Here is a 23,007-nt window from a genome sequence, read left to right as displayed (position 1 = left end):
TGGTGCGAAGGTAGCGTCCGGGGGGGGAGGGGGCGGAGGGGGAATGTGAATACTTCGCAATACATTCCTTTTACTCAGGTTAAGTGCTCCTTCCACGCAGACCCTCCCTCTGAGAACCCACCCTCCAGGAGAGCCCTCCCCCTCACCCGGTCCCGCCTCCATCAGCGGCGCCCTCACTCAACGCGACTTCAGCCCATGGCGATGGTAGTATTCCTTTCGTTACCGTCTCTGTTTTTCCTTTCGCCGTTCGGCGACGCGTATAAGTACCCCATGGACGCAGAATTTGTGAAGAAATGCGTGGACGAGCACAACCGGTACCGTTCCGGGGTGACACCGGGAGCCAGTAACATGTACTTCATGGTAAACTTTACATAGGAAAAAATTCCATTTAAATCATGCATTTGATAAGATTGTTGCAGGGAAATAGTGAAACAAAGAGGTTAGATAGGGCGAAGTATTTATTTCTAGGAGCTTCGCGTCGGTGATTAGCAACGCATAAAAACGCGGGAACGGGCTTCGAATGTTGGCAGTAGGGAGGAGATTGCGCATGCGCCTTTTAACCGGCGGCCCTTTACCAGGTTGAAGCTATCAGATAGTTACAAGGTTACCCCCTACCAGAGGAAGGGTGGGCTTTATGGCCGTTTCAAGGTTACCCTTGCCTTTCCGGGGGCCGGGGTACGAGGTCAAGCAGTTTCGAGTCCGACCCGGACCCAGTACGGACTTGAGCCCATCAAGTGGTTTCAAGGCTGCTCTCAGGTCTGAACTATCCGTGTAGGAACACTCGTTTTCCTGTTCATGGTGATGTGATCTTGACGGGCGAATACTTCCTAAAATCAAAATAAGTTTTGAAATTAAAATGGTTTGAGACCTTCTAAAACACGCAGTAAACCCCAGAACCATGGTGGGGAAGTTAGTTGTTTGTTGAGTTGGACTCGTTGACATGGCACTTACTTTAAACCTTTCAGTGCCTAATCTTTCCGGTTCAAATATAGCCCATATTGAGGTTTGCGGTGGATTCATTCATTCATCATCCGCTGACCCTGGCGCTAACAAGTTTTATGAGTTGTTTGGATAGTTCAGGCAGTTTGTGATGCAAAAAGTTACTATTTTCCAGTCAACCTGTTCAGAGATGCTATCACACACCTCTGGAGTAGGTGAGACTAGAACTCGCGGCTCCTGGCTCAAAAGTAGTGATACTACAAATGCACCACAAGAGTCCTTTGGTTTGTGACGCAGAATGATGCCAACAAGGCTAGATTCAAATCCTGCACTGGATGAGGTTGCATTGAAGGACTCGCCTTCTCAACCTCTCTGATTACCTGAGAAGAGGACGTGCAGCACAGCTTGTTATGGCAACTGCTCTGCCCAGGACCGTAAGAAACTACAGAAGGATGCAAACACAACCCAGACCAGCATGCAAGCCAAACTCCCAGCCATGAACTCCACCCACACTTTTCGTTGCTGTGGAAAGGCAGCTAACATCATCGAAGATGTCACCCAATCCAGTATACACTCTTCCAACCTCTTCCGCGAGGCAGAAGATACACAAGCATAAACACAGGTATGAACAGGTTCAAAAACAGATTCTTACCCACTGTTATCAGACTGCTGAGTGGACCCCTGTAATTTCAAATTTAATGTTGACCTTGGTTTTGTGCACCTCCTGTGCAGCGTAACCTTGTGTCTCTCTCTCTATCTCTGTCTCTCTAATCACCCTCTGATTTGTTTGTCCTTGTGTGCTATGATCTGCCTGTATTGCACGCTAAACAAAACTTTTCACTGTACTTAGCTCTGTGACAACAACAAATCAAATCAGAGGTAGTAGGAACTGTCGATCCTGGAGAATCTGATAACAAGGTGGAGAGCTGGATCAACGTAGCAGGCCAAGCAGCATCAAGTCTGGACCTCGAAACCTCAGCTTTCCTGCTCCTCTGATGCTGCTTGGCCTGCTGTGTTCATCCAGCTGGACACCTTGTTATCAATAATAAATCAAATCAATTGCTGGAGGTCTTTAAAAATACAAAGGTGGGTAAATCTCTGGGACCTGATCAAGTGTATCCCATGACATTGCAGAAAGTACGGCAAGAAATTGTGTGGCCTTTAGCAGAGATATGTGTATTATTTACAGCGAAGGGTGAGGTACTGGAGGGTGGATAATGTGCTTTTATTTAAGAAAGGCTGTAAGGAGAGAACTGGAAGCTATAGACCTGTGAGTTTGAAATCAGTGGTGGGTGAGTTGTTGGGAGGATTCTGAGAGATAGGATTTACAAACAATTGGAGAGGCAAGGACTGATTAGGGATAGTCAGCATGGCTTTGTGCACTGGACGTCATGTCTGTAAAACTTGAGATTTCAAGGATGTAACCAAAAAGATTAAGGGCAAAATGGTAGGTGTTGTTTACATGGACTTTAGTAAAACCTTTAGCAAGGTTTCGCATGGTAGATTAGTTAGTAAAGTTAGATCACATGAGATTCAAGACGAGCTTGCCAGTTGGTTACAAGTTTGGGTTGACAGTAGGAGACAGGGTGACGTTAGGAGGCATAGTTAGTAAGTTTGCAGATGACATCAAAATTGGTGGTATAGTCGACTGTTAACAATTACAAAGGGATTATGATCAATTGGACCGATGGACTGAGGAGTGGCAGATGGAGTTTAATTTGAATAAATGTGAGGTATTGCATTGCGGTAAAACAAACGAGGGAAGGACTTACACAGTTAATGTTAGGGCCCTGGGTAGTGTTGTTGAACAGAGACGTCTAAGGGTTCGGGTACATAGTTCTTTGAAGGATACATCGCGGATACATGGGATGGTTAAGAAGATGATTAGCATACTTGCTTTCACTGCTGAGACCATTGAGTATAGGAGTTGGGATGTCACATTGAGGTTGTACGGGACATTGGTGAAGCCACTTTTGGAATAGTATGTACAGTTCTGGTAACCCTTTTATGGGAAGGCTGGTATTAAATTGGAGATGGTTCAGAAAAGATTTATCAGGATGTTGCCAGGACTAGAGGATTTGAGTTATAAGATAGGCTAGGAGTCTTTTCACTGGAGAGTATAAGGTTGAGGGGTGACCTTAGAGGTATAAATTTGTGAGGAGTATAGAAAGGTGAATAGCAGGTGTCTTTTCCCGAGGGTGGCTGAGTTCAAAACTAGGGTCATATTTTTAATGGAGAGGAGAAAAATTTAAAAGGGACCTGAGGGGCAATTCTTCCCCCCTCCCCATACACAGTGGTTTACATGTGGAATGAATTACCGGAAGAGGTGATAGATGCAGGTACAGTTATTTGGATAAGTACATGAATAGGAAGGGTTTAGAGGGATGGGGGACTAGATTAGTTTGGGCAACTTGATTGACATGGACAAGTTGGACCAAAGGGTCTGCCTCCATGCTGTATAAATCTATGACTCTGTCTGTAGTGACCCTTGGATTAAACTCTCACTAGTTGTTTCTGATGTCTTAACGGTCCTCTGGGATTATGGCAACTTTACTTGTTACAGTAACGGTTGGTCATATTATAGAATCCCTACAATGCGGAAAGAGGCCATTTGGCCCATTGAGTCTGCACCAACGGTCCAACTATCCAGATCCAGCCATCCTACCCTATCCCCACATTTTTCACAGCTAATTCACCTAGCTTGCAAATCCATAGACACTATGGGGCAATTTAGCATGACTGATCCATTCAACCTGCACATCTTTAACTGTGGAACGATACCAGAGTACCAGTTGGAAATCCACGCAGACACAGAGAAAATGTGCAAACTCCACACAGTCATGCATTGCTGGAATCAAACCTGGAAACCAAGTGCTGTGAGGCAGTAGTGCTAATCGCTCCATGTATCAGGCAAGTATCAGCCAAAATTGTTTGTGTTAATGTTACCTTTGAACAAACCCAGATTTGCATGTAAGGGTGGTGAGATATTGCAAAGGTCAGTAGTGTGGCATATAAGGCATCACATGTCTGCTAATTACAAATAAAAACAAAAATTGCTGGGGGAACGTGGCAACGTGGACAGAAAGCGTAGTTAACATGGAGTCCTTTGAAGGGTCACTCTGCTTTCACTGCTCAGATGCTGCCACCAGATCATTTGGGTTTCTCCAGTAAAGCTGTTTTTGTTTCAGATTTTCAGCATCTACTGTTTTTTTTGCTTTTATTTTGCATGCCTATTGATTATTAATTTAATAATTGTTTCACGTTTAAGTTTTTTAAAATGCATTTAATGCTCCTTGACTATCACCTTAGAGACTGAGGCGTTGAGCTGCGGTTGCAACGTACTTTCAACAACTTTCTGGGAAGGTTTGATTAGGCTGAAGTTCGATCTTTCTTATTCCATGGATGATCATGAAGAAATCTGCAGAATTTGTTTCTTGTCTGAGTAGTTTGATAAAAGTAAATAAATTTGTGGCAAAGTTAGGGAGATGGATTCTGCACTGTATTCTGTGTCAAATGATCAAAAGTAGGGAAATGATGGATCAATTTCATGAACTGGATGTTGTTTTTTTTTATTCAATGCTTTTTGGCATTTTACACTTCCTGAGGACTGGATGATTGAGTAAATTTAAGACAGAGATTGATTGATACATATTTGATACTGTTGATGGGTGTAGTGCAGGAAAGTAGAGTTAAGATTAATCAGACATGATAGTGAAATGATAAGTCAGACATGAAGGCTGGTTGGTCTACTCCTGTTTCTTATGCTGTTACATTATGATCTTCACAAAATATACGTTTTATACAGCATGATTTTAATAAGTCCCTCCTGAGACATGAACATTTCTCTTTAAATTATGTTTTAACCTCTTTATACCTTATTCATGGGTGTTGGCAAATCTGCTCCTTAATATAAACCAATACCAGTTAATACTGGAAATAGACCATTAATTGTGGCTGGAGCATGACCAATTGACACTAACTTTGTATAAGTGCATACTCCTATTATAAATCAATTCTTGTCTTTTTTGTAAAAATAACATCATTACTTTTTCTTCACAGCTCCTAATCTTTCACCGTTAAGAAAATGTTTTAATTTGCTGTAGATTGGAAATGACTAACCTTGACATCCGATCGTTAACTTTGTTATCATAGTTTGTCTCACGCACCCAGTCTGTCTATCCTGCTGCTATTTCTTTTGTAACTTCCTGTTTCCATGTACAGGAAGTATTCCTTTGAATTTCGTATCAAAACTTTTGATTCCTTCAATCAAAAAGTAAATAGATTAGTAATCTGAAGGGGAATGTTTTGCAGAGCTGTGGAAAGAGCAGGAACTCGGACTGTTTGGATATTTCTTTCAAAGTGCTGGCACAGGCAGAACGGGCTTAAACACTAGTCTGTCATGCTCTGATATGTATAGTGAAAGACTGTGACTCTAGTCCAAACATTTCAGGGCTCCTATTTACATTATGAAAAGTAACTACTTGAAAGATTTCTTTCCATGTACTTTAATTTACAATTGATTCGGACAATTAATTCAGAAAACTAAGAAATGTAGCTAAACTTTTTTTTTATTACTAAACTTCTTCATTAAGGCCTTTAGCTGTTTACCAAAATGCTGAAATGATATCTATAACATACAATGAAAAATACAAAATGGAAGTGAGTGCCAATTGCTTAATTATCACTGAGTTTTATTATTATTGGTCATATGCACTGGACTGACAAAGTTAATTGTAAAATTTAATGTATGAGATGAATTAGCTTTATGGCATTGTAATTTTTTTCCCACAAATCTAGAGTTGGGATGCAGGTCTGGCTAAAACTGCAAGCGCATGGAGCAAGACTTGCAGCTCTAAACATAATCCACACCTGAAGAGAAAAGGAGAAGCCCATCCGATTTTTGAGACTGTAGGAGAAAATATCTATGTTGTATCAGGCCGCTTTACTATTGAAAATGCTATCAAAGAATGGTATGATGAAGAAAAATATTATGATTTTGATAACAATAAATGCAACAAGAAAAACATGTGCGAACGTTATACCCAGGTATATGTTTCTTTACCTCTACTATCCTCCTTGTGCAAGATATTTTACTTTAAACTCTAGCCTTCTATCAGTACATACTGTTGCCTGGATGAGATTTGATTGAACAGGACTATAAGAATTTCCTTCTAAGGATACATATCTATCTTCATATATCCATATAAAACTGTTAACTGAGGATGAAAGCCAACGGAAATGAGGAAAAATTATCGACATTGCTGGGAAATTGGTCGAGTGACTGATGACAAATTAGGGATAATAGGTAGCACTCAAATTGGCAAGATGTGACTCGTGATGTTCCACAGGATTTGTGTACGGCCTCAATTATTCACGTTTATTAATGACTAGGTGAATGGGCAAAACTGTGATGGATAGATTGCAGTGTAAGCAAGTGTGAGGTTATCTGTTTTGGACTGAACAAGAAAAGATCAGGATTTTATCTAGATGGTATGAAGTTAAATGCAGTGGATGTCCAGAGAGACTTGGGAATTCAGGTGCATAGATCTTTAAAATGCCACAAACAGCTGCAGAAAATAATCAAGCAGACTAATAGAATGTTGGCCTGGAGCAAAAGTTGTCAAAAGGGAAAATCCAAAAGGGGTTCGCAGAAAATGTGTTCTGCGGGGCTGACACACTTGCAAAAGTTCGGCTGGCCCTTGTCCTGTCGTGTTTCTGTTTTGGCAGCTGGATTGTTGCCCTTTATACGTGGAGGATCAGAGTATAAGGATGTAGAAGTTATACAAAGCCCTGATTAGACCCTAAGATAACAAGGTGTAGAGCCGGATGAACACAGCAGGCCAAGCAGCATCAGAGGAGCAGGAAACCTGACGTTTCGGGCCTAGACCCTTCTTCAGAAAATTTCTTCAGACCCTACTTGGAGTACTGAGCAGATCTGGGCACCACACTTTAGGAAGAATATTTTAGACTCCGAGGGAGTCCAATATAGTTTTAGAAGAATGATACCTGGACTCCAAATGTTTAGTTATGATGAGACATTATACAAATTAGATCTATTTTCTCAAAGGTTACATAGAACATAGAACATTACAGCACAGTACAGGCCCTTCGGCCCTCGATGTTGTGCCAACCTGTCATACCGATCTCAAGCCCATCTAACCTGCACTATTCCATGCACGTCCATATGCTTGTCCAATGACAACTTAAATGTACCTAAAGTTGGCGAATCTACTACCGTTGCAGGCAAAGCGTTCCATTCCCTTACTACTCTCTGAGTAAAGAAACTACCCCTGACATCTGTCCTATATCTTTCACCCCTCAATTTAAAGCTATGCCCTCTCATGCTCGCCGTCACCATCCTAGGAAAAAGGCTCTCCCTATCCACCCTATCTAACCCTCTGATTATTTTATATGTTTCAATTAAGTCACCTCTCAACCTTCTTCTCTCTAACGAAAACAGCCTCAAGTCCCTCAGCCTTTCCTCGTAAGACCTTCCCTCCATACCAGGCAACATCCTAGTAAATCTCCTCTGCACCCTTTCCAAAGCTTCCACATCCTTATAATAATGCGGTGACCAGAACTGTATACAATACTCCCAAGTGCGGCCGCACCAGAGTTTTGTACAGCTTCACCATAATCTCTTGGTTCTGGAACTCGATCCCTCTACTAATAAAAGCTAAAACACTGTATGCCTTCTTAACAGCCCTGTCAACCTGGGTGGCAACTTTCAAGGATCTGTGAACATGGACACCGAGATCTCTCTGCTCATCTACACTACTAAGAATCTTACCGTTAGCCCTGTACTTTGCCTTCCGGTTACTCCTACCAAAGTGCATCACCTCACACTTGTCTGCATTAAACTCCATTTGCCACCTCTCAGCCCAGCTCTGCAGCTTATCTATGTCTCTCTGCAACCTACAGCATCCTTCGTCACTATCCACAACTCCACTGACCTTAGTGTTGGTTGATGTGATGAAAGTCTTCAAGATAATAACAGGAAGAGTAAAGTAAAATAGTGATAAACTATTTCCACTGGTTGATGATTCTAGATCTAGGGTGCATAGCCTAAAAATCAGGCCACACCATTCAGGAGAGATGTTCTGAAGCATCTGTACGCGGAAAAGGTGGTAGATGTTTGGAATTCTTTCCTCAAATGGCAGTTGTTGCTAGATCAGTTGTTAATTTTATGTCTAATATAAGTACATTTTTGTTAAGCAGCCCAAGATTTTTACGCACTAAGCCATAGATTGAAAGACTCATGCATTAATTCTCATACAAATCATGACGACTTAAGTACATTTAAGTGTTCGTTCAAAATTTAAATTGGTAAAGAATAACTGAAACTCAAAAGCCTTCCAAACTGTTCACACATTTACAAGGTGCAATTTTTAGTATTCCGTCTGTAATGACACCAAGCAATACCACCTTAGTTTGTGCTGCATGCTAATAGATTCAAGGAAGTGGTTACAAATGCTGCCTTTCTAAAGTATGACAATGAGTTTTCTTTTTTAACACCCTTAGCCCACTGGAAAATATGTTTCTTTACTTCGTCATCAAAATGACTGAAGACTGATTGGGAACAACTGCAAAATTGTTCCTTTTTTATTTTAAAAAAAAACAAATTTTTAAAATTAGCCAGATAAAAAATTCTGAAAAAGAATAATATACTTTTTAATCTATCACATTGATTTGCTGTATGTATAATAGTTTTAATTATTGCTACAAAAATATTGAGTAATTTTTACACTTTTTCCAGCTTGTCTGGGGAGAAAGTTACAAACTTGGCTGTGCAGCTAATTACTGTCCCAAAGGGATTAAAGATTCTAAAATTGAAAAAGATGGATCAGTATTTGTGTGTAACTACTCACCCAGGTAAGCCTTTGTTTAATTTTTAGTACTACCTTTATTTAATTAACTTAAATAATCTTTTTGTTTGTAAATGAATAGCAGAAAACTGCTATTCATTTTAACAATTGATCTTATGCACCATTAGAACAATTGATTTTATTAGAAAACATCATTAACTTTGGGATGAAAAGTTGGAAAACTCAGGTAGCAATTGAACATGGTAAGAGTAGAAAATTGCAGAATTTATGATGAGATATCACACAATAGCATCACTTACCTTAGTCTTTTTAGGTTTGTTACAATCTGAACTATTAACTGTTGTTTCAAAATCTCAAACAACATTAAGGCATTTTGTTGGAACTGCTACACTGCTGCCAAGAATTAAATGTCCAAAATGTACATGAGCATTAATCATAAAAATGATGATAATTCTGCGTTTGCTAGCAAATACATTAATCTGTGAAAGGCAGAATCTTTACAATTTAGGTGTTTGTTCTGTATACTCCGTTCATACTTGTAAATTTTAGCATTTGATGTGCTGGATTCTGTGGACCTGGGAAACAGATTAAAAAGTTAGATACTATGACGTGCCTACTTTGCACAAAGGTTTCCCGATGGGGCTGGGAACAATATCTTGCTGATGACAGGTAATGTAGAGGTAGGGAAGTGGGAGCGCAGGAATTCTTAATGCACTCTGGTTATTGCAATGCTGCCAGAATAGGCTAGAAAGTGTGATGTCTAAGATATGACTCGCTCACTTACAGAAGGTGCTCAGTAATCCGAATGCATTTTTCCTGAAAATGAACTTTATTCACAACATTTATAAGAATGCATTACAATACCGTCTAAATTCAACATTGACCAAGTATAGCAGTTTAATTTCTTCTGGTATTGTTTCTCATTACATATGCATTTACATTTCATATCGAACCTTCTCTGATGCTTGCAGCCTCAAATTTTGCTTAAGTCCTAAACCTTTGGTGTGCTTATTGGCGATGTCTGTAGACAATAACTTTTCCCAGTTGTGTTACTTTAGTGTGTCCTCAGTATGCAGTCAAGTACCTTGGAATGTGTCAGTTTGCAGCACTTGATTTCAGATGGCCCATTTCAGTGGAAGACCACAGGTTTTCTGCAGAGAACACAAGTGTGTTCCATCAAGTTGATTGACTTCAACAGCAGTTTGTCTCAGTGTAAGACCTTGTGAACAGCCAGTAGAATAAAATCCTGCGTTACCATGCTACCCAGATGAACCTCAATAAAAATCACTACATGTCTTTCCAGACCACCTTAGCAAAGGCAATCTCCAAATGGACAGGCACAATGGTCATTTCACACCCACACGTGCTCTGAAGACAGTGTGCAGTAGGTGAAGGATCTGATAGGGGAAGGGCTGTTCTCACCACACAAATTATGTCTTTATAGAATCACAGAATGATACAGCATGAAAGCAGACTCTTTTGGACAGACTCTTTGGTATTCTTGAAGGAGAAGGACATGATGGATGGTGAGTCTCAAGAAGGAAATTCTGGGACTATCAATATAAAAAAAAGGTGTATGTTTTGAAAAGCATTCTGGTAGTCAAGTCCCCAGAACCTGAGATTTTATCACAGAATGCTGAGGGAGACAAGTGAGGAAATTGCAGGGGCCTTGCAAGAAATCTTTGTAGCCACTTTAGGCACAAAGGAGGTTCCAGAGGACTGGAGAAGAGTCAGCATTGTACCTTTTGTTTAAGAAGGGCACCAAAGATAATCCCAGAAATTACAGACTTATGATCCTTAGGTCTTTGGTAGGGAAATTATTGGAAAAGATCCTTTAGAGATAGGATTTACAGATACTAGGAAAAAACATGGACTTATTTGTAGGGTAACATTGGTTAAATGTGAGGTATTGCATTTTGATAAAGCAACAAGGTCAGGACTTACGCATTTAAAAAGTAGAGCCTTGGGTACTGTTGTAGAACAGAGAGACCTGAGGCTTCGGGTACACACTTCAGTGACCCTTCCTCAGAAGACAACAAGCTCAAGAATCATTATTGGTAAAGCCCGCTGTGAACCAAGTACTGCAGAACTGAGGAAAGGTCACTGGACCCGAAACGTTAACTCTGTGTTTTCCTTTCACAGATGCTGCCAGACCTGCTGAGCTTTTCCAGCAACTTTGTTTTTGTTCAAGGCATATAACATGTTTGCTTTCTTCAGTTGGGGCATAGAGTATAGCTAGGCCACATTTGGAATATTTTGTACATTTCTGGACACCACACAACAAGAAAGATTTGGAGGCTTTGGAGAGGATAAAGAAACATTTACCAAGATGTTGCCTGGTTTAGAGTGTAATAGCTACAAGGAGAGATTGGACAAACTTTGTTTTCAGTTGAACATTGGAGGCTGAGTGATGACCTGAAAAAGTTTACGAAATTGAGATGCACAGATAGAATGGATAGGCAGTCTTTTTTTTCCCCTAAGATAGAAATGTTAGTTACGAGGAAATATGGGTTTAAGGTAAAAGCTGGTAAGTTGAAAGGAGATGTGAGGGGCAAGTTTTTTTTACTCTCGGTGGTCAGTGTCTGGAATGTGCAGCTGGAGAAAGCGATGGAGACAGATACAATAGCAACGTATAAGAGGCACCTTGACAGATACATCAATAGGCATGGAATAAAAGGATACAGTTAGCATAGAGTTCAAAGGTTTTTAGTTTAAAAAGACATCATGCGTCATCAAAAAGTCATCTTGGTTTCTCCCTGGGGGGAGCAGCCCTCCACATTAACTGTTTGGGACACCGTGGAATACTGATTGTCCATCAGCAAAAAACAGATTGATCACTCATTATTCTTTGTGACTAGTCTGAAGGTTATCAATTGGATAAGCTGCTTTCCACCAGTTTATTACTGCTGAAAAGAGGCCATTTCAAAACTATGCCAGAAATACAAAACTACGATTGTACATGGTCTTTAGAGAGCTGCTTGTGTAACCATCACAGTAAATTGTTTTAGATTATCAGACAACAAGCTCAAGAATCATTATTGGTAAGGCCTGGTGTGAACCATGTCCTACGTAGTTATATTTAAGTATGAGCAATAATTTCAGTGCGTATCCATGCCCTTCTTTGCAATTCCATGTCTGTGCCCTTCTATTCAGGGTTCCAGGCAGGTAATAGTAATGAAATGGACTTTGTGACAGTGACAGATGAACACTCTTTTTGTATCTGTGAATGTGATTTTACACTATCCCTCCTCAGTCTCTCTGTAGCCTTTGTTTATGCCACCGTCTTTTTAAAATTTCTCTTCTCCTTTGTCCAGCTGGATGAAACTGTCCTCATTTGTTTCTGTTCACACACATGCCTGAAGAAGAATCATTTTACAGTAGTTCTGCCTTCTGTTGTCCACATGCTTTCCTGTGGAATCCCATGAAGATCCATCCTTGTGCTGTTTTGTATTTCTGAGCAACATGCGACCCCTCCATCCATGTATTCCATCCAAAAATACATACTTTGTTCTTTAGTCATTATGACATAGAAGGGTGCCATTCAGCTGTTATTGATTCTTCAGAGAGCAATCAAACCATTCCCATGCCCTTGCTCCATCCTTGAAACTTTTCTCTTTGCCAAATACCCTAAGTCTGAGTCCTCTGGTTACCAATCCCCCTTCCAGTTAAAGCAATTTTCATTTATTTATTGAATGTGCCCTTGCAAAAAAAGAAGAGACCTGAACTTTGTCCTGCTGGATGGCAGAGGTTGTTAACACTCTTAAAACCTGCAACTTCTACCATCTCAAAGGACAAGGACAGCAGATGCAAAGCAACACCATTATCTGCAAGTTCTCCTCCAAGCCACATACCACCTTAACTGTTCAGCTGCTACAGAAAGTATGCTACCAGCTAATGTTGGGGTAGACAGCTGCCCTTCTGTCCTCTGTATATATTCTAATGGTGTGTTTGGCTATTGTTGTTAGTATTTGTTTGCTGTAATTTTATGTATCATTGAGCGTGGAAGTTTTCTGTACTTAGTTTTACAGGCCTACACCTGTCAAAGGAAATGAGCTATAAATATCTGCTGTAAATATAAACTCCTTATGATAATATTGATTTTGAGTGATAGTGTAATATTTTTATGGCTTGGTTACTCATTAAACATTGTCCTCTATTTTCATTGTCAGTATTGTTTTTCATTTTACCACTCAAAGCCAAAATTATCCCCAAATTCTATTGACTGCCGTAGGTTCAAACAGCTAGAATTTTCATTTTCTCCAATCAAATTTGTTGAGGTAGAAGCAGGAATATGCACAATGTGATTAAAGGAAACTGGAAGTCACAATCACACGATTTTACTAAATTTCAATGAGATTACGCCTGATCTCTCTCAACTGTGCTTTTCCATCCTATGCCCATAACTCTTCCTTCAAGCTGCTAAATTACTCAAAAGAATCTGAAGCAGGCTTCTTGGAGCCACTAGTTTTCTGTTCATAATTTTCATATTTGTATATCACCAATATTTTTCTCACGCTCCATGCAATGACCAGGAAAACAAGATTTAGTCTCTTTTTAAGTATTAAGCATCTACGCTGTTTCAAGTTCATTTTAACTTCTTTTGGGAATGTCAAACAAGATGCTTCCAATGTACTGTCTTATGTGTTAATATTATTTGTTGGAAATAAAATTCAGGACCACAGACAGGTTTTTTTTTTGCAGTGGAAATCGTGAAGGACAGTCACCATACGATAAAGGAGCACCTTGTACAGCTTGTGGTTCGGATTTTTGTAGGAGCAATTTATGCAGTAAGTCAATTAATAAAATATAATTTTAACCTTTTGTTATCAATTTTTCAATTAATTTTTGACATACTTTTTTTCTCATCAGGTGAACCAGATCGTGAAGAAATTTCCCGTATGTTTTCATATTAATACCAATATTCTATTTGTGTAATATTAGCAATATCATTACATACCAGTTACATGTTTTTCTTTTGCTTTCTGATAGAATACCCCGAATGGAATCCAGACTTTGGATCTGCCTCCACTTTATTGTCAAACTGCCTTCTGACATTTATGTCTATTACTTTAATACACATTCTATGGTGATAACTTATCAGATATATCCCATGCATTTCTGGCACTACTTTGTTTTCTTCTGGCTCAACTAGGCGGATATGAGGTACTGAGAAACTGAATTCTCTTCCAACAATACTGCTTCATGATCGTCACTCAAGCATATAAAGGCATCTCCATGGGCCGGTCACATACCTGTTATCACTTTCCGTTGTTACTGAAATCCTACTATTATAAGGTCTTAATGTTTACTCATTAAGCCAAATATATTTAAATGAAATTCCAAATCTATAGAATTCAAATTCCATGTGCTTATCAGCTGCCACAAAAAACTTAATCTAAAACAAAAACAGAAATTGCTGGAGAGCAGACCTGTGGTCCTTGATTTTATTTTAAATCTTGTTTGAGATTTTAACTTTCTAGCCAAAGCAATAGTCACATTTGCACTGTTTCTGTTACAACTAGGCCTTTTGCTTTTGAATAACATGCCAGTTATAAATTCAGCACTGCTGTTTTGGTAGTGGCTTTTAATAGATTGATTTCAGTCGTAAAAGGGTAGTTATAAAGGTAATTTTTAAAAATCAACATATTGGTTACATTTGTGCCGACATCAAATGCAACATTAAAACAGCAGATAGGCATTTGGTACAAATGTCAAATGACTGGAGACAATGTTGTATTACAAGTCCTATAGTTGCGTGTATCAATATGCATCAGGCAATGCATACTCACTACATATGTAAGTATGCAATGTTTCTTGTCATCATTCAGCTGTCTGCTCTGGAGAGAACTAAATCAATTGCATTTTTTTTGACTACTAAAATGGAAATAATTGCTGTACCAATGGTCTCATTTTTCTCTCAGCCATACTTCTGTCTTCCTGAACTAGCCCAATTGCCAAAGTAGAAGCACAATAGATATCTCTGATAGAATGCAGTTTGATTCTCTGTCTTGCTCTGGAATCCGTCAGCTTCAAGAAATTTTCTTGTATAATTTAGCTGTTTAAGGTTTAAACATTTGGCTGTTATGTTTTAAAATTAACTTGGCACTATGCTGGCGCACTAATGAAATATTACTGTGTATTGACATAGAATATCAACTGGGCAGTATTTACATTTATGACCTTTTTTTTAAATGGTTTTCCACAGTTAAGGATTTTTAGTAAACTTTTAACTTTGAATACTCATAATTATTGAGGTTGTAGACTTGCAATCAGACACACCAGCTCAGTGAGCAAGTCTACAACCTTGTCCGCAATCCGAGTTACAAATCTTCTCAAAAACTTTGGACATGTAATTATTTTGTTTAAAAATGTACCTCACTGCATACTAATACATACTTGCATTCCTAGCCAATTGCAAATAGTCTGCAGGTTCCTTTTTATTTACAGTTGGGTATTTCTGAAAGAAATGGATAAATGCATTTCCAAACACATTTCCAAATTCTACCGTCGTATTAGAAAGCACTGGCGCATGGTTTGGCTGGGTGGGTGGATACAGTCCAACAAATCATGGCTTGCTGTAGATTGCTCCAGTGTAAGGGAATCCATTCATCCTGTGTTAGGGTGAACGTCCAACTACATTTAAAGAAATTCTGCAAATTAAAATATTCATTTCCCTAATTTTGATATTGTCCCATCCACCTACAAAAGGTGACAGATATGCAATAAAAAATTATTTCAAGTAAAGAGTCTTCATATAGCATTCCTTTGCTGTTGGTTGACAGGCAGATTCTGTTACAAGTGTTAGACATGAATGTAACGGATGACAGCAATACACAATTAATGTTGCCAAGTTACTGCAGCCATTGGTGGTCATGGTGGTAAATGGCAGCCCACAAGGTGTAGCCATTTTCATCTTTGGTCATTGTGATACCTAGGTGCAATAATCAATCTGTCAAGCTTGCAAGCACTTGAATCAGAACTTTGGGCATCTTACTGGTTATTTGGCGCCAACTACCTCACTGTATAAGAAGTCCTTGTGTGTACAATCATTTAAATTCTGCAGAAGTGATTAAAGCATTTAGGACCCCTGAAATTGCTAACACATTTGGAACTCTGCTTTTGAGAAGACTGCTGCATTCTCGATTGCTGTGCCAGGAGTTCGCAACCGTGTGGGAAAATATTGAACACCGACCTTAAATTATTAGCTTGGTACTAAGGGTTAGCTTGATGTTATATATAAAAAATACTTTATCCTTGTAATATTCCTGACTAAGATCCTGTTTTTACAATGATCAATAGGAATGATATTCTAAAACAGTTTCTGTGTGTTCTGTGTTCTTGAACACTGCTGAAGATTTTGGATGTCAACGCATCACATTTTATTAAGCAATTAATCTTGTTTGCAAAGTTTTTCATTTACTTAGATTGAGTTGTTACATAGCATTTTGTATATCGTCCTCCATTTTTAACTTCAAGCAATTGATGAAGTTCGTATTTGTTAATAAAGTACATGGTTTACTTTGGGTAAAAAGTAATTTTCATAATCTATTTAACAGGCAGTGAATGAACATGGATCCATATAAGTAATGATAATAAATAACAAAAATTGTACACTGTGAACTGTCTAGTCAAAAATCCAAATCTCTAAGACTTTTAAGTCTTTCCTGTGAAAATCAATACATTTAGCGTTTTGATATCAGGCTTTGTGCAGCAAGATATTTGGAAACTAACAAAGCTCAAGAACCTGCTTGAATTATTTTCACCAGTTTTTTGCTCCTTTAAAAATATTTGCCTTATATCCTCATTCACTAATTAGAACCTATTACCTCCCAATTTCTTCCATTTCCTCAGCCCCCTTGTCCTTGTTTAAAATTTTCCTCTAAATCATTTGTAATTGCAATATGAAATTCCAAATGCTGTAATTTTTGGCCTGCCCTTTCCAACACCATTCATGCAGATTTTTTTTGTTCATTAATGGGATGAGGGCATTGCTGGCTCGGCAGCATTTATTGCCCATCCCTAATTGCCCAGAGGGCAGGTCAGAGTCAACCACATTGCTGTGGTTCTGGAGTCACATGTAGGCCAGACCAAGTAAGGATGACATTTTCCTCCTGTAAAGGACATTAGTGAACTTGATGGGTTTTATCAAATTGCCAAACCTTTGCCATACATGCACTTTGATATCCTTATTCCCAGCAAAATCTTTATTTCATTCTCATCATGTTTCCTTGATAAGGCCCAGTTTAATTCCCTTAAGCTTCAATTTTTGAACAGTGCCATTCTTTTGTCATAGGGTATATGAGATGCAGGGCCACCACATGCAGGTACCACAACATCTCAGGCACTGCACCAGCCACTCACTCGGTGCAATTGTTATTCATTTTCAAGATATACTTGGATGTATCAAGTGAACTCCCTCTATTGCTGCTGCTTTATTTATGTTTAGAGCAACTTAGTAGGGAGGAGCAGTATTCAGAAACAGATCTTTTGGCACAGTCAGTCCATAATTGGTATTTAGCCTCCAATTCACTAAATATGTATCCATTATCAATGGCATTTGTTGACCTTGATAGGAAGAGGAGTGGACATCCAGTCCCTTGAACTAATGCTAGCATTCAGTAAGATCAAGCCTTTTGTTTCCATTTTTGCTTCTGCCTTTTAAATTATAAAACTTCCAAGGATCTCCCCTAAAAACAATCATTATAAATATTTTTTACTTAAGTGAAAATTGTTGCTGGTACTAAGCAACACTTCCGTAATTACATGTACGTATCTCAAAAATGGGAAAAACTTCACAAGAAGGAAATTAACAACCACGGGAAAAATTATGTTCAGAAACCATGTATGAAGAAATAATTAACTAAGAATCAGGTACATCATTAATCAAAAACTACAACAGAGTAAACATTAACTAAAGTATAATAATGAGATTATTAACTGAAAGTCAAAAACCCTTGAGGATAGATGATTATGGGAAAAATTGAGGCAGTGGATGAATCATAAAAATCCATTTTTTTTCATAAAGTGAGATATGTTGATTATGGTAAAATATGCGATATGACCTTTCTGAAAAATACTGTTGCTGTCTTCATAGTTTGTAGAATTACATTTATTTTCCCCAGGTCTCCCAAGTTATGCAGTTATGATCAGATAGAATTTGTTTCAAAATTCCGAGACACATTTTCTCCAGGACTGGCACTTTGAAAAGTACTGGTGCTTTCAATGTTGTATCACAACGCTGGTTCCCATGGAGCCAGGAGAAAAGTGAATTAATAACCATTAAATTGGTTATGCAAATAGTCTTTGAGTAATATTTTCAGGCAAGAGCATCATATTTCCTTGAGGGAGTGTAAGGGCTTGCTAAGCTGGGTGGGACAGTAACATGCCTTTGTGGCTGTACCTTTGCTGCACCAATAGTGGTAAAACAGAAGACTGTTTTCTGATGCATTAAATCCGCCAACCTGTGATCAGCTATCCAGGTTTACCATCTGTGCTAACCAGGCTGAAGGGGCTGGCGTAATGGTAGAACTAATTGGTTGGATACTAGAAAGCTGGGTGATGATCAACATTTTCACTAAATTGTGTTGTCAATCAAAATTCCTTGCACAAGTCTCACACAAGTAAGCTGCACACACTCCAAACCTAATGAGTATGTTAGTGATGATTCCTAAAACCTAATGACACATATTTCTTAAAACTGCCTAGAATCAGGGCTGCCACATCTGGGTGAATCTTGATCGGATGAGCCATGATCTCACTGCATGGTGGAGCAGGCTTTGGGACAAATGCTCATGCTAGTGAACTGTACATTTGTAACCAGTCACGTTGCTTTGGTAATTTACAGGTTCTCAGGAACTCTGTGATCTTCTGGTTGGATAAAGTTTGCAATAGCATTCTGATCCCGATTCTTAAAGCTTAGAACCTGTAGATTGCCGGTTGAGAATCCTTCAGTGAGATCATGGATACTTAACTCACATCTCTCAATATCATGGTCGAACATATGAGGGCCAACCACATGACGGCCACTGACCAAGTCATTATTTCCACTTCCGCACACGTGACAGCTCCTGTACACACACCCACTCCCAATGAAGTGTCCACCCCTGCTTCGCGCTCCAACTCTACACTCAGCCCCATGCCCAAGCCCTGCTGGGTATTCATTCTCCCCAGGCCTCCCTTCACTGAGGCTGAATGATCAGTCCTTGGCAAAAGACTCGCCTTTGTTCCCCTGCGCCCACACATGAATGAATTCCACATATACCTTGATGTCAACTCTTTTTCCTTCATCTCCATGCCTATTTCTTTGAATGACAATCCAACCCACCCTCTGACAACCCATTCTCCTGCCTCCAGCAGACTCCAAGGTGGGGGCATCATGCTGGTAGTATGGTGAATTGACCTCTACTGAGGCCAGACGCCAACTCTGCCTCCAACTACCATCCTCTCAATCATGACCCCACCTCTGATCACCAAGCCATCAACTCCCAGACCATCAACAAACTCATTACCTTGGGAGATCTCTGGTCCACAGCCTCCAGCCTGATAGAAGTGTGGGGTTGGGGAACTATCTTCTACACCAAATCCATAAACCTGACTGCCTTGGTCAACCCATTATCTCTGCCTGCTCCTACCACACCAAGCTCATCTCTGACCTTACTTGTTTCCCCTTTGGTCCAGGAAATCCCCATCTATGTTTAGAACACAATCAATGCCCTCTACCTTTTCCAAAACTTTCAATTCCCTGGTCCCCAACACCTCATCTTCACCACAGACTTTCAGTTCCTCTACACCTGTATTCCCCACAAGGATAGCTATAAGCCCTCCGCTTCTTCCTCTGCCATAGGCCCAACCAGTCCCCCTCCATCGATGTTCTCATTTGCTTGGCATAACTGGTCCTCACCCTCAACAATTTTTCATTTGATTCCTCCCACATCCCATAAGCCAGAAGGGTAGCCTGCGCACCCATGTGGGCCAGGGCTTTGCCTGCTTCTTTGTAAAATTCATGGAACAGTACCTCTTCAACAACTACACTGGCACCATTCCTTACTTATTTCTTTGCTACATTGATGACTATATTGGTGCTACCTTGTGCTCCTGCAAGAAGCTTGAACAGTTCATCAATTTTGCAACATCTACCACCACCCCCTCAAATTCACCTAGATCATTTTTGACACCTCCGTCCCCTCCCTGGGCCTCTCCAGCTCCATCTCTGGTAACTGACTGACTACTGACACTCATTTCAAACCCAATGACTCCCTCAATTACCTCAACTACACCTCCTTTCACCCACCCTCCTGCAAAAATGCTATCCCATACTCTCAATTCTGCCTCTGCTCCTAGGATGAAGTGTTCTACTGTAGGACTTCACAGATATCCTCGTACTTTAGGGACCATAGTTTCCCCTCCTCTGATATTAAGGATGTCCTCAACCGCATCTCCCCCATTTCCTGCACTTCTGCCCTCAAACCTTCTCCCACAAATAACAAGGACAGCATCCCCTTGGTCCTCACCTACCACTCCACCAACCTCCAACATTTCCACCACCTACAATCAGACCCCACCACCAAAAATATTTCCCTCCCCACCCCTGTCTGCTTTCCATAGTGACCATTCCCTTCCATCCCCTCATCAGCTCCACACTTACCACCAACCCCTCCACCACACCGGATACCTTTCCCTGAAACCACAGGAGGTGCTACACCTGTCCCTACACTGCTGTCAACTCTATCCAAGGCCCCAAACCATCCTTCCAAATCCAGCAGAGTTTCACGTGTGCTTCACCTAACCTCACCAACTGTATCTTGCTCCCAGTGTGGTCTCCTGTATATCAGGGAGACCAAATGCAGACATGGGGACCGGTTCATAGAGCACCTGCACCCTGGATGCACCAACCAACCCAACCTTCCAATTGTTATCCATTTTAACTCCCCCTCCCACGGTGACATGTCCATCCTAGGCTACCTCCACTGTCAAAGTGAGGCCAAACTTAAATTAGAGGAACAAGATCTGATATTTTGCCTTGACAGTTACAGTCCAATGGCCTGAATATTGACTTCACCATCTTCAAAGTCTCTCCACCTGCAACCTGTCCATCGTCCAACTCATCTATCCACTCCACCCTTCGCACTGACCAACTACAATAACCCCTTACCTGCCTCCATCTATCTCCATCTCACCAACCCCACCCACCTTTGTTTATTTAATGCTGGGCTCCTGTCCCAGTCTCCAGTCCTGACAAAGGGTTTCGGCCTGAAATGCTGACTTCCCTGCTCCTCAGATGCTGTCTGACCTGCTGTGCTTTTCCAGCTCCACATTTATTGCCTCAAAAATCTATTACTCTCAGTTTTTAAACTCCTTACTGATGTCACAATGACTAGTGACCATCTTCATTTGATATGTTGTTGATGGAGGTGTATTTTGAAATATTGAGCCTTCAGATCTGAGTGGAGTGTGACAAGGTAAATTTATTCAAGTTTATACCGCATGCATGTAGAACAGGTCCTCTAAATCAAGCTCAGAGACACTCCACTGTTTGCAGCTCAAAACAGTATATTTATACAAATTTGCAAATAATGGTTACATGCAACATTGATTTAAAATAAGCTATGTGTCAATCATTCCCTTTTCTAGGCATTGCAAACTTACATTGTGATTTTGGATCCTTTGATTTCTAGTACTAGAGACTTACAGCACTGGAACAAACCTGTGGTCTAACTCATCCCCTCTGAACAGACGTCCCAAACTGACCTAGTCCCATTGGCTCATATCCCCCTTCCTTTTCATATTCCCCTTCCTTTCCATTATATCCATCCATATGCCTTTTCAATGTTGTAATTGCATCCACCTCCACCACTTCTGCTGGCAGTTCATTCCCTACATGCACCATTCTCTGCATTAATAAAGTTACCCGTCAGGTCCTCTTTAAATCTTTGCCATCTCACCTTAAACTTTCGCCCTCTAGTTTTGAATGCCGCCATCCTAGATAAAGGACTTTGGCTATTCACCTTATCCATGCCCCTCATGATTTTATAAACCTTTATAAGGTCACTCTTCAGTCTCCAAAGCTCCAGGGAAAAAAAGTCTCAGCGTGTTCAGACTCTTCCTGTAGCTCAAACCCTCCAGTCCTGGTAAAATGTTTGTAAACATTTTCCTGCATCTTTTCAAGTTTAACAACATCCTTCCTATAGAAGGGCAACCAGAACTGTACACAGTATTCTAAAAGTAGCCTCACCATTGTCCTGTAAAACCACATGACATTTCAACTCCTACATTCAATGTTCTTACCAATGAAGGCAAGTGTGCCAAGCGTATTATCCAACCACCACCACCTGTAACTCCACTTTCAAGGAACAATACACTTCCGCCCCTAGATCTCTTTGTTCGGCAACACTCCCCAGTACCCTAACATTAAGTGTATAAGTCCTGCCCTGGTTTGCCTTACCAAAATGAACACCTCACATTTATCTGAATTAAACTCCACATCTGCCATCCTTAGGCCTTTGGCCAATCTGATCAGGGTTCCATGGTACTCTAAGATGATCTTCACTGTGCACTACACCATTTATTTTGGTGTCAACTGTAAATTTACTAACTATTTGTATAAATAACAAAAAACAGTGGGCCCAGCAATGATCCTTGTGGAACACCACTGGTCACAGGCATCCAGTCCACAAAAACCCTCCACCACCTCTCAGTCTCCTGCCTTCAAGCCAATTTTGTATCCAATTGGCTAACTCCCCTGGATCCCATGTGATCTAACCTTACATACTCATCTACCGTGCAGAACCTTGTCAAACACTTTACTGAAAGCTACGTAGACAAGAAGGCTCATCTGATGACTCACCATCTGCTCTTCATGCCCTAAGCTTCTCCTTGTGAGGAATGTCGCAGTTATTTTGTGCAGTTTAGCTGGCCTATGACTTCTCAGTAACTGCTGATTCAGGGTCGTGTGGTCAAATTACACAAGCTGCATTATAGCTATTTCCTTTTTCTGTATTTGCTCTTAATCCTGCTCTCTACTGCTTGTCCAAGCTTTTTTTAAAAATTGTGTGCCATGTTTCACTGTATTCTGCTCCTTTCCTAGTATTTTCCCCATTCATGGTCTCCCATCTTCCTTACCCTCATTCAGTTTGAATCTAGGTAATTGTTTAGTAAGGACCACTTGTTGTAGAAACCACTACTGAATACACAGCACTTTACTAGTGTTTTTCCATTATCTTCCTATAAGCATCTGATTCTCACA

The 23,007-nt window shown here is 40.2% G+C and overlaps 1 protein-coding gene across 1 annotated transcript; it reads left to right on the top strand.

Annotated features, from left to right (window-relative positions):
* Positions 1–201: 201 nt before the first annotated feature.
* Positions 202–22,629, top strand: LOC125460966 (GLIPR1-like protein 1). The gene is made up of 8 exons (XM_048549209.2): positions 202–360; positions 5,737–5,985; positions 8,696–8,811; positions 13,467–13,552; positions 13,635–13,661; positions 13,755–13,851; positions 19,707–19,977; positions 22,549–22,629. The coding sequence occupies exons 1-8, from the start codon at positions 202–204 to the stop codon at positions 22,627–22,629; spliced, it is 1,086 nt and encodes a 361-aa protein (XP_048405166.2).
* Positions 22,630–23,007: the final 378 nt, after the last annotated feature.

The sequence above is a fragment of the Stegostoma tigrinum genome, chromosome 18, assembly GCF_030684315.1.
Source record: "Stegostoma tigrinum isolate sSteTig4 chromosome 18, sSteTig4.hap1, whole genome shotgun sequence".
NCBI classification, from domain to species: Eukaryota; Metazoa; Chordata; class Chondrichthyes; order Orectolobiformes; family Stegostomatidae; genus Stegostoma; species Stegostoma tigrinum.
Note: the sequence above shows the minus strand (reverse complement) of the source record. Positions and strands in the feature narration are given on the sequence as shown.

What these genes read in the sequence shown, in the direction of transcription:
- LOC125460966 (XM_048549209.2), top strand. Translation starts at nt 202, where the DNA reads ATGGTAGTATTCCTTTCGTTACCGTCTCTGTTTTTCCTTTCGCCGTTC. An exon ending in CCAGTAACATGTACTTCATG is followed by an intron (nt 361 to 5,736) that starts GTAAACTTTACA and finishes CCACAAATCTAG; the next exon opens with AGTTGGGATGCAGGTCTGGC. An exon ending in TGTGCGAACGTTATACCCAG is followed by an intron (nt 5,986 to 8,695) that starts GTATATGTTTCT and finishes CACTTTTTCCAG; the next exon opens with CTTGTCTGGGGAGAAAGTTA.